At 37.3% G+C, this 11,391-nt stretch overlaps 1 protein-coding gene across 1 annotated transcript; it reads right to left on the bottom strand.

The window, feature by feature from the left end:
• Nucleotides 1-70: 70 nt before the first annotated feature.
• map1lc3b (microtubule-associated protein 1 light chain 3 beta) lies at nt 71-7,897 on the bottom strand. The gene is made up of 4 exons (XM_055033427.1): nt 7,649-7,897; nt 4,192-4,247; nt 1,783-1,889; nt 71-1,049 (listed from the first exon to the last, which is right to left on the bottom strand). The coding sequence occupies exons 1-4, from the start codon at nt 7,686-7,688 to the stop codon at nt 854-856; spliced, it is 399 nt and encodes a 132-aa protein (XP_054889402.1). The 5' UTR covers nt 7,689-7,897; the 3' UTR covers nt 71-853.
• Between the last annotated feature and the right edge of the window lie 3,494 nt (nt 7,898-11,391).

Genomic DNA, 11,391 nt, shown 5'->3' with positions numbered 1-11,391 from the left:
AAATTAAGTTTTGTTTCAACTGCAGGTCTTTAAAACAAGCCTTTCTACACCCAAAAACTAAAGACAATAATATTTTGCATCTTTTTATTGTTTACAAAATACCAACATAAACACATAATGGATGCTGTGAGATATTGCTGGACGCGGCGTTTTAACAAACCCGCCGCCCGTGTCACCTTTACAAAACCATGGAATAAAATCACATTAAATAAAACAAACCCAAAAAATATTAACACTTCAGTATAAAGCAGCTAAACCTCAACATGTTATGATGAAGATGAGGAGGAGGAGGAGCGAGTTCAGCCCTTTCAAACAAACAGACCCCCTGGGGAGGCGTTTGATTCCCACGATCGCAGCGCTCCGAACTTCTGGGACTTTTTAACGAAGAAATGAAACGAGGAAAGAAGAAGACAAAGACACCTCGCCCTTCCTCACAGGCAACATCGTCATCATCAGCTCCTTGTAGTGGGTCCACAACTCGACTTGGTGACACTCCTAAGAAAGCTGCATGTTATCTCTTAAATTTCCGTTTTACGCAAATGATGGTCTGCTCTGAGACTGGTACGGTGAGAGGAAGGAAGAGACGGGAATAAAAACAGGAACATGATGGGAACGAGGAAGCAACAGGCATTAAACATCCACTCCAGAGTTTCAAAAAAAAAGAAAATCCCCAAACTTTGAATAAAATCCTGCATGAAAACAACAGGAGAACTCTGGAGCCGCTTCCTATAGAACCTCCAACCATAAAGCTTAATAACGGTTTATGTATATATTTATATCAATGGATCCATAGAGATGTGACCTCACTATCTGAAACTCGTATGAACACATGGTCATAAATATAGCCGTGGAGCTACAGCACTGGAGGCGAGGGCCCCCAGGGGCCCCGGCTGCCGAACGTCTCCTGGGAGGCGTACACCATGTACAGGAAGCCGTCCTGGTCCTTCTCGCGCTCGTACACTTCAGAGATGGGCGCCGACACGGACACCATGCTGTGGCCGTTGACCAGCAGGAAGAAGGCCTGGTTGGAGTTCAGCTGGAGGCGCCTCCTGGTGGACAGACAGAGACATGACAGCAGGAAACTGATGAGAAAAAGGAAAGTTTCATCAGCATACAGTGTCAAACACTTTTCTCATCTTTTGTTTTCCTTCTACTTTTCTTTCTCTGATTTAAGGATTCATCAACAACATGTTGACTTTCCCATCAAATATTTCTTATTTACCTGGATGTGTGGAAGTTATTGCTGAGATTTTAAAGGTGTGCTTCCCTGAACAGGTTAGCATCGGTCCACGGTCTACATAAAACATGTCCATTACATTTTTTCTCACTAAATCATTCCTGGAAAATGAGATTTCATTCTGCTTCGTTCTGCCCATTTTCAGGCTTCTGCCACTAAAAAACAGCAAAGCATTTTTGGATGGTTTGTTGATTCACCGCACATTGGTGAAGTATTTTATGGTGACTAAAGTGCGTCACCTGACTTTGTGACGCACTTTAAAAATATTTAAAAGGAATTTTGAAATACGTTTTTCTCTTTAAACCTTTTCAAATTACAAACGCCTGAAAGACTTTTCTTGGTGAAAAACTGCCAAGAATCTTTTTCTTTCCACTTCAGTTTTAGGCTAAATTGTGCAACTGCATCATCAAAGATTTGTTAGAGACACTGACATTCAACATATAGGTGCAGGTTTGGGAACTTTAAAGCGTTTCAGGCCAAACAATTTGGATAAAAGGTGAAAACAAAAAGGACTAAAGCAGGAAGCGCTCATTAAATGTTTGTACCTGATGATCTTGATGAGTTCGCTCATGTTGACATGGTCCGGTACCAGAAACTTGGTTTTATCCAGGATGGGCAGCTGCTTTTCTCCTATATATCGCTCAATGATGACCTGCAGGAGCAGAAAACAATCAGATTCATTGTGGATTCTCCAGCAGTGAACCAGAAACGACTCGAAAACTGTGAGGCTGCAGCTCCGTCACAAACCAACTTATTTCTACATTTAAAATCAGAAGATGTTTTTATTTCACTGAAATGCAGAAGTTGTGTGAACATCTAACCCAACAGTCTCTATTAATGCAGCAGATAATTATTGAACATGCAGATACTAAAACCTAACTTGGCACAAAGTTACAATTAAAAAAAAAAAAAACTGAAAAACTCTGGGAAAAGTTTTTTTTCCAACTAAATTTGCCAATATTTATCACATATTTATACTTTTTGTGTTAAATTGTACATATTTATGACAGAAATAATATTTTTGAATTGTTTCAAAATGGCTCCCATGGTTAGAAACAACTTCTGCTCTAAAACTGGCAATTATATGAATGTGTTTGTTGTTCAACCTTAAAAATCAGATTTTTTTTCTTTAGTTTGCGTTTCCTTTTTCTGGTGAAAATTTTTTAAAATGGCTGCCATGGTAATAATGGAGTAATTAATGGCCGTTTGTCATGAAAATGGGCAGCAGTTGTCAGTTTCAAACACAGTTTAAAACATCAGTTCACTAACAACTAATCCAAATTCAAGAAGAATCTCAGCTCCAATAACGTTGGAAACATAAACGCATAACATTTATATAATTATTTAATCGTTAAAATATTTTTAAAACTGCAGAAGGCGATTCTAAACTGCTAAATATATAAAACAATAAGCAGAAAAATTTACTTTGATCTACAATACACATAAAAGATTAGCAGAAGCTAAAGCTAAACACATAAGAAGTAAGCTAATGTTAAATCACTAAACATTTTTTTAAATTGCAGAAGTTAATGATGGATCAATAAACAGGGGAAACTAGCAGAAGCTAAAGCTAAATTAAAGAAAAATAGCTGACAGTGTAACGAACCAAACGCCTTTGATTTGTTTTTCTGCCTTCAACATTTTAACCTGCAAACTCAATTTTCTGACTATTGTAATTTATCTTCAGTTGCTTCTCTAAAGTCGTTGCTTTTGCTTCTTGTTTGTTTTGTTGCCGTGACAAAATGTGGAAAACTTCAACGAGTGTCAATATATTTGAGAACTGACCAGAAGGCAGAGAACAAAATCAGAATTCATCTGAATGGAGAGAAAAGTCCTGCTGGATCTCGTTGTGAGGATTTTTGTTTTTAAACCAAGTTGAGCTCAGGGTTTGTTTGGAAGGAGAGACGTCGACTCGTCTTCATGGTGTTTCATTACAGTGACGCAGCACATCTGCCTCCACCCGGGCCGCACGCTGTGACCCGGCAGGTTCTAACCACAGGACCGGACAGGAAGCAGGGAAAGCAGAGTCGGGGGGGCGGGGTGCGCCGCTGCAGGCAGCAGATGGACAGCAGAGCTGATACTTTATCTGCTGATGATGCGACGAGTCGCTGGAACACAAAGTGAGCTTCTGCTTTCTACTGGCTCACAGATAAATACGTTTAGCTGAAACTAAGGATTACTCTGGTTATCAATTAATCTGTAGATTATTCTGGCAATTAAGAAAAAAGGGAGATTTTTCCTTTTGACCTATTTATGCAACATTAGATGTACATTAATAGATGCAATGTACATCTAATACCTTTTTTGATAAAACATCATGTTTCTTAAGATGCACTCCTTTAGTGTAAACTGGATCATTTGTAGCAAAGATGAATCTTAAGTTTAAAAAATACTTTTTGTCTTTATTCAGTATCTGGGTGATCTATGATTAGTTTATGAATTAATTCATTAATAATTGGGAAGCAAAAGTTTCTAAAACAAGATTTATTTCACAGAATTCAAACCAGCTGAAGCTAAAAATGCCTCAAAGAGAAAAACATATTTACCAACAAAGAGTTTTTTAATATTTAATGCCAAACGTATAAAGTTTTGTACAGTTTTGGTTTAATTTCTGCTCTGAGTGTGTTGTTCTTTTGTTGAGTTAACAATCAATAGATCACTAAATTAGTTGATGGTTATTTCAATAGTTGATCAATCACAATTATTTGTTTCAGCCCTAAAATAAACTACAACTTTCATTCATTTTGATCTGCAGCAGAAGCTCTGATAAATAAAAGAGAAGAAAAACAGAAACCCGTCAGACAGACAGAGCAGAGCGAGGTGATCGCCCAGGAAGTGTGCGGTCGGTGAAGTTTTTGCTGCAGGAAGCGTTTCGTCTTCCTGTGAGCGTTTTAAAAAGAAAAAAAAAAAAGGCTGACACTAGTTTCAGTTTTACGTTTGGCAGCTGAACTTACAGGGATCTTGTTGGGGTGCTGGTCCTGGATCAGCCTGACATCTTCTACTCGCTGCTCTGTTGGGAGACAAAACAGGAAGGAAGCATCAGAATGAGCTGTTAGAAGAGCAAAGAGGGAAAATCCAAACATTGTCATTTGAATAAAGTTGTTCTGCATCACAATGGATTTGGTTACAATATACAGGCAACTGTGGTTCAACAGGTTTACGCTACAATTTAAATAAATAAAATAAAAAAACTCCCCTCATATGAACAGGCTGGACTGCAAGAGTTGCTGTTGATGTTTGCAAATCCAGTATTTAAAGTGATGCCAACTTGGCACCAGGAGGCAGAACTCTGACACGTTTAAGAGAGTAAATATTTATTTCACAGCAGCAAAACTCTGCAGGCAGGAGGACCGACTCCTGCAAGATGGACAGGAGGACAACTCACTGGATCAACTTTATTAAGGCTGAAGCGATTAATCGTGATTAATTGATAATTGAAGTATTTATCCACTAATTTAGAAATTAATCAATCATTAATTTTAGTAAACAAACTCAAGAGGCCGTTTTCTAAAAGAACCAAGAGCTGAAACAGAACCAAAGATATATACATTTAAAAACAATTAATTAAGCTGTTTCTATCCAATTACTGAATCAGTTCATTCCAAAAATAATCAGCAGATCAGCCTGAACATGTTGATTTTAGGACATTTTTAGATGCAGATGCATCCTTTGCTACAAATCGAACCGCGAACACAGACTTTATTTAATCACGTTTTTGAATTTATTGATATCAATCAATAAAAAATTATTGCAGGAAAAAAGTTAAAATATATTTTTTAACGTCAACTGACATTTATGGAAACAACGATAACAGGAAATGTTATCATGATAGATTTTTCACAATAAGTGGTAAATAATATTCTATGCAGGAATGTTGCAGCAGCTCAGATGTTTAAAGAAGCTAGAACCAGCAGGTCGTCCAGATTGGTGCATTTTTAGTTCTGTTTTGTCAAAATACATCAAGTTAGAACAATTTCAAAGGTCCAGAACCAGGAAATGAATTTGCTTATTCATGACCAGGAATTAATTTACATACAGGCTGACAGACAGCTGAACTTTGAACTTGGATTGAATCAAACCAATCAGGTGGGAGAATGAAATCAGAAACGGTTTGCAACATTAATTTGCTGCTTCGGTCTTGTGATCGTTTCCAAACAAAATGTTTACTCAGGACGACTGACTGTGTGGTCAGTGGCTGAACGGCGGCTTCCTTCAGGCCGTTTTCACGCCAACACAGAGGATGTGAAAACGCCAATCGGTGATCGGGTTTCAGTCGAGAACACAGTCAGTCTCTCATGACCTGCGAAGCCTCTGAGTCAGCAGCGTTCAAACAAAAGAGGACAAACAAACCCAGAGTGGGAAGCATTCGCCCTGGAGAAGTTTTCATGGCTTTTCTCACATGTTTCACAAGCTGTGAATGAGTCGGCTCAGTGGTTCCTCATCCGTTCATCGCAGCTGCTAATCCAACAAACCAGCAGCTTTAACTCACAAATACATCACAAGAGTTTAGTCACAATAACAGGCCAACAACCAGTGACGGCTCTGGGGTTGAAACGATTAATCGTGAGGAATTATGAGAGTTATTCAGCAAATATTTATTTCAGAATAAATGTAGAAAGGATTCCAGATGCGTCTGTCTGAAAGTTTTTCTGATGGGCAAGAAGTCACCAGAGTGACTTTATCAGGGCTGAAACAATTGCGATTAATCGTTAACTTAGTAATCAATTAATCATTAACAGAGTACACAGAATCTTCAAAAGGCTATTTGCGGAAATAATCACATATTTAAACCACTAATGAGGCCAAATGGATTTACATTTTGCTTTTAAGATGAAAGAAAACTTTCTTTGTAAATATGTTCTAGCTAGCACTTTAGCTTTAGTTCAACAGGTTCAAATTCTGTAGAAAATATATATCTATGTGAAATTATTAAGCAGCATTTGCTATTTAATTAATCCGTAAATAAATAAATTAGCCATACGTTGTTAAGACAATCAGAAAAAGCCGAGTTTTTCACATATTAAAGATGCTATAAATGATCAGGCGTTCACTAAAGAAAAGCTGTTGTGTCTTTTTTGGGAATAAAATGTTTATCCTTTATGTCATTCAGCATATTTTTAATTTAAAAAACACCTCAGTGGTTATATGGAAAAGTGTGCAGAATGTGCCAATTATTTTTTATCTGATTAATCGATGAGTCAAATAATGGTCGGTTTCAGCTCCGGGTGGTTCTGAACGTTTGGGCCTCTTCCCCACCCAGCAGCTGTGGTTCTGAACATGAAGTTGCACCATGTGAGTCACAGAAATGTGCTTCCCCACTCCGCTTGTGTTTGCTGGGCTGCTCCACACGCACAAGTTGAGTAATTTTGGACCAGCGACATAATGGTGCACCACAGGTCAGGTATTAATAGCACTGCTGGGAAAACATATTTCCAGGTCTGGAGTTTCTGTTCAGGATCTTTTTCTTCACACAAACAGATTCAACATGTCAAAAACAAAGAACTGGAGTTTTTTTTTTATTGAAAGAGGCCATGGAAATTCTTTAGAAAATGTTTTCCAGGCTTTAAAATTAGGCTGTTGTGCTTTTTGTTTTGAGCTTTTGGGATTGTTTTGGGTCTTTACTAATCTGGACTCTATTTAATAATTCTGTCTTTTATGAGTTTGATATTTTTATATCTAGGACCTAAAAACTGCAGTTTTGTTTTATTATGTAGCAACAAGTAACGACCCGTATTTAATTAAAATGAGTTAAATCCCATTTTGTTCATGATCTTCTTTTATTCATCATTTCTGGTTGTTATGTTTTATTTTGGGTATTTAAAGTATTTTCTAGTTCTTAAATTAAAACTCACAACAAAAGTCTGTTGGTCTTTGAGAAGAAAAACTTGCAATATTTTGCCATTATCAATACATGACTTGAAAATGTCCTCAAAACAACATGTTAAAGTTTAGACCAACAGAATCAGCAGGTCTTAACAGAATGACAACAACTTTAAAGAAACTAAAGCCAATGTGAAATTTAAGCAATCTTCTGACAACTAATTAAAATAAAAACCAAACCTGGTGAACAAACTGACACACAAAGGAAATTCTTGTCTTCTGCCCCCCAGTCCTGCAGCTCTCCTCCTCTCTGCTCTGCATTTCGACACCACTTTGTTTTCCTGCCTCTGCTCACATTCAAGTAAACACCAGAGAGAGAGATAAAGGGAGGCCAGGCTGTGCAGCAAACATCCCACATTTAAACCTCATTTAACCCGCAGCAGCACCGACAGCACCAGGCCTGCAGACACCAACAGTCAGAAATATCTCTGCAGCCTGCAGAGGCTTTGCAGTCACTTTGAAACTTGCAGATGTTTGCAGATGAAACCTGACAGAAAACAGCAGCAGGTCGTAAAAGAAGCAGAGACTCACCGAAGGTCCTTCTTTGTTTGAAGGTTTTCTCTGAAGACATATTGCGTCAAAGTCAGCTGGCAGCGTTAAAAAGCGGAGCCAACCCGGATAAAAACCAGAAACAGAGATAAAAACGGGAATTAGCGCCAGAAGAACAGCGGAGGCTTTCCGAGCAGTGGAGGCCGTCCTGGTGGCTGAGTTCAGAGCTGCTTTAATGTCGGCGCTTCCTTCCTGCTGCCTCTGTTTTTATCGAGCTCTGGCAAGCAAAACAAACCTGTCAGCTGACCTCTGACGTCACTCAGCCGTCCGCCTCTCCCATTGGCTGGAGTCCGCTTCACTTCAGTTCTGTTCAGTTCAGCTTAATGCAGCTAAAGATAAAACTATTTTAATTTTTCCTCAAACACTTCAGAATTCTGTCAAAATCTGATTTTAACAACCACAACTTGTTCATTGATGACGTCAGAAAGTCTGCGCTGCACATGAGCTGCACTTTAGTGGGTTAAGTTCAGATTTAGGTTAGTTTCCTTGCACATGAAATAAATTCAACACAATCACTGCAGTTCAGCTTCTTTTCACACTAACAACTGGAATTAATCTGAAGACACATTTTGTTGCACTCAAAATATAAAAATTCTAATGAAGTGAATCAATTTAAAAAAAAATAAAAAATGTAAATGGGGCAAATTGGAAGTTGATTATGCCCTGGGACAGACAGTGACCTGCCTCTCACCCGAAACGTTGACCTCCTGACCCCACTGGGGACCAGGTGAAAGAAAATGGATGGAAGTTGATTATTATTGAACTGTTACATTTTAATAATTCAGAATCACTAAAGTTCATCTAATGTGATTTATTTATTAAAAAGCACAAATTAACAAATAGTATCATAATGGGATACTTTTTATTTAGACAAACAGGTAGAATTCAAATTTAAATACAAAAAGTTTATTTCCATTTGATTCATTTAAATTTAGTTTTATTTATTGTAGAGCACAAACAGACAGCTAAAATCAACAGAAAATACAACCAGCTAAAATATTTTAATTAAGTTAGATTTTAGCTCTATCTAACTAATTACAGTTTGGTTTTTAAGCCATTTACTCAAAGCTAAAGTTAATCTGTAAATGAGTCAAACAGAAACCTGGTTACATGTGATACATATTTAATATGACAACATAAACAGGAAGGTTGCAGCGTCACTGTCTGGCCAGCAGGGGGAGCACTTTGACCACTCTGGGGTCACGGAAGTGCCTCTTCATTCAGCCAATAAACAACAAACATTTTATTATTTCACATGCAAAAATCACAATCATTACTAGACTAATACTAGAGGGATACAATAAAATAAAGTTGGAGTCTTTGGACAAAATAATAAAACAATTAAACAGAAAAAATAAAATTAGCAAATAAAAATGTTTAAGAAGTTATGAAAAATAAATAGAAAAAAGAAAAATAGTTATAACACAAATTTACATTGAAACAAGACAAAAAAAAATAAGTTTTTGTTTTGTTTTTTCCACAAACAACTTATAGGTTTTTATTCCTACTTGGGTAATTATTTGAATAATTCTTCCTAAAACTGAAATATCTGATGAAGGTGAAGCTGATCCATTTACTTATGAACAGCCAATATATGGTTTTCTGAAGCAAAATGTAATAATTAGAGTTTATTATGGGTCATAAAGCACAGAGCAAGCGGGGCTGAAGGGAGCTGCTGATATAATATTAAATTAAAAACTCAAACACCAGATGAGTGAGCAGGAAGTTTCTTTGGGAAACTTCTGCTGTCCTATTTCAAAATAAAATCCAACATCCTTAATGTTGACATCAGGTTTTCAGGAGATTCATGACTGCTATTGCTGGTGCAACATTTAATTTAGTGGTTATTTTGAGAGACATTGCGACACAAAGACAACCAAGCCAGTCAGTTAGAAAATGGCTGGGATGCATTTTTGGTTGGTTCCTTTGACAACCCAACCGGATCCGGACAGAACCACACCGTGTCTCGGGTCGTTGTGAAATGTTCCAGGAAGTTAGGCCTGGAGCAAAAAACACCATTTTCTTAATGTGTGGTTTAAGGGGCTGTTAAATGGCATCTTTGAATGTTTATAATTGATCTGAATTTGTCTGCACAGTTGGATTGAATTAACTTTTTTGCAAAAGGCCTCATGACTATTTGTTGTGAATTGGTGCTACATAAACTACTATGAAATTAATCCAAATGTTTTGGTTTCTTTTAGACTTTTGAAGAAAATAAAAGTTTATGTGGTAACTTTTCTACCATCTTACAGAGACTCGCTGTGCTGCTCTTTTTGCTTCTCAAAATGCAATGTTCTTTGTCTCTATTTCAAACTTTTAGCAACTCGTTCTGCTAAAATGCTAATGCTAACCTGTACATACACAGGAACAAGTAAATCATTCCTGTGATTTTTTTACAGTTCTCCAGCATTTTATTGGACATCAGCTCTACATTTGTGATTTTTGTTCTTATATTTTTCTTTTAAAAATATTGTTTCTCTTGCCACTTTTCTATCTTTCAGTAACGACTAGCTGTACTAGCCTGCTAACGCTAGCTTGCACCGGAACAGGAGCTATTTTTATTTCTCTAATATGTATATGCAAACACAATATTTCATTTCTTCCTGACAGTTTAAGTGCTAATATAATATTTTTAGTCTATTGCCATTAGTTTGCCATATCCATCATCCACCACTAGATGGCGATGAACCCAGATAAAGGAGTAGAGGCGCGGTCCTTTTCTTTCACCTCCTTGTTTATTTGGCTGAATCGTGAAGTTTTGGGGACAAACATCGTCACATATCTGTTATTGTTATTTAACGGCAAAGGAGAAAAAAAGTGAAACTCTGCATGAAGCCATCAAACTGAGCGCGCGCTCACCTCGTGTGATTTTCTCCAGGTGATTCAAAGTATTTTCTGTTACATCAGCTCTGCTCGCTCATAAACAGAAGACATCTCCCCACTTTATATTTTCAGGTCAGGCCTGCTGTGAGACCTTCCACCTGGAGCCCCGCCCCCTCCCCCCTCCCTGACCCCTCCCCCCCGGTGCGCAGTCAGGTGTTCGTGCGCGAGCGTCTTATTGGGAAACATCAGTTGTTTTTTAGCCGTCAATACCTGGACCGCCCTTCTGCTCATTAGGGGGCGCGTGATTTCACAGTAAGCTGTATAGACGTGTGAAATGAAATGTTGACTCTGGTTTATATGTTACAGCCAGGAAAACAAAAGAAAAGAAAAAAAATGCACTGTATAAAACACAAAAAGCATTTTGGTCGAGTTTGAAATAAGACTAAACTAACTTATAAGTAACGTTAGCAAAATATAGGAGCTTATTTTGAAAAAGTTCTAGTTCCACCAGTAGATTATTTCACTTATATCGATAAAATTTATGGAAAATGCTGTAAAAATAATTTTATTTAATTTTCTCTAAAGTTTATTTGTTGTATGAAATCAAAGTCTTTTAAAGCTAAGTCTGAAAATGCACATAGTTTCCAACCAGATGATAAGATAAATAATAATCAATCAGTTTGATCAGATCAGTATTTTCAGCTGAGCTGATCTGACTTGGATTCATCTGATTATTTTGTGCAGAAATACAGAAAACATGAGTTGTTTTAAGGGTGAAAATCTTTTTCTTTCAATAAGCTGAACCCTGCAACCTCTCCCTGCTGGAGCATTCTGTGGATGAATGGAGTTGATATTTATAAACCATTTATTTTATGATTCAGTCAACATCTCTCCAAGGTCTT

This window comes from Poeciliopsis prolifica, unplaced genomic scaffold (genome assembly GCF_027474105.1).
Source record: "Poeciliopsis prolifica strain line A6 unplaced genomic scaffold, Auburn_PproV2 SCAFFOLD001, whole genome shotgun sequence".
NCBI lineage: Eukaryota > Metazoa > Chordata > Actinopteri > Cyprinodontiformes > Poeciliidae > Poeciliopsis > Poeciliopsis prolifica.
Note: the sequence above shows the minus strand (reverse complement) of the source record. Positions and strands in the feature narration are given on the sequence as shown.

Excerpts from the sequence above, each read along its gene's own strand:
- map1lc3b (XM_055033427.1), bottom strand. The coding sequence starts at position 7,688 with ATGTCTTCAGAGAAAACCTTCAAACAAAGAAGGACCTTCG. Across the intron at positions 4,248-7,648 it reads CAAACAAAGAAGGACCTTCG|AGCAGCGAGTAGAAGATGTC; the intron begins GTGAGTCTCTGC and ends GTCTCCCAACAG. Across the intron at positions 1,890-4,191 it reads AGCACCCCAACAAGATCCCT|GTCATCATTGAGCGATATAT; the intron begins GTAAGTTCAGCT and ends CTGCTCCTGCAG.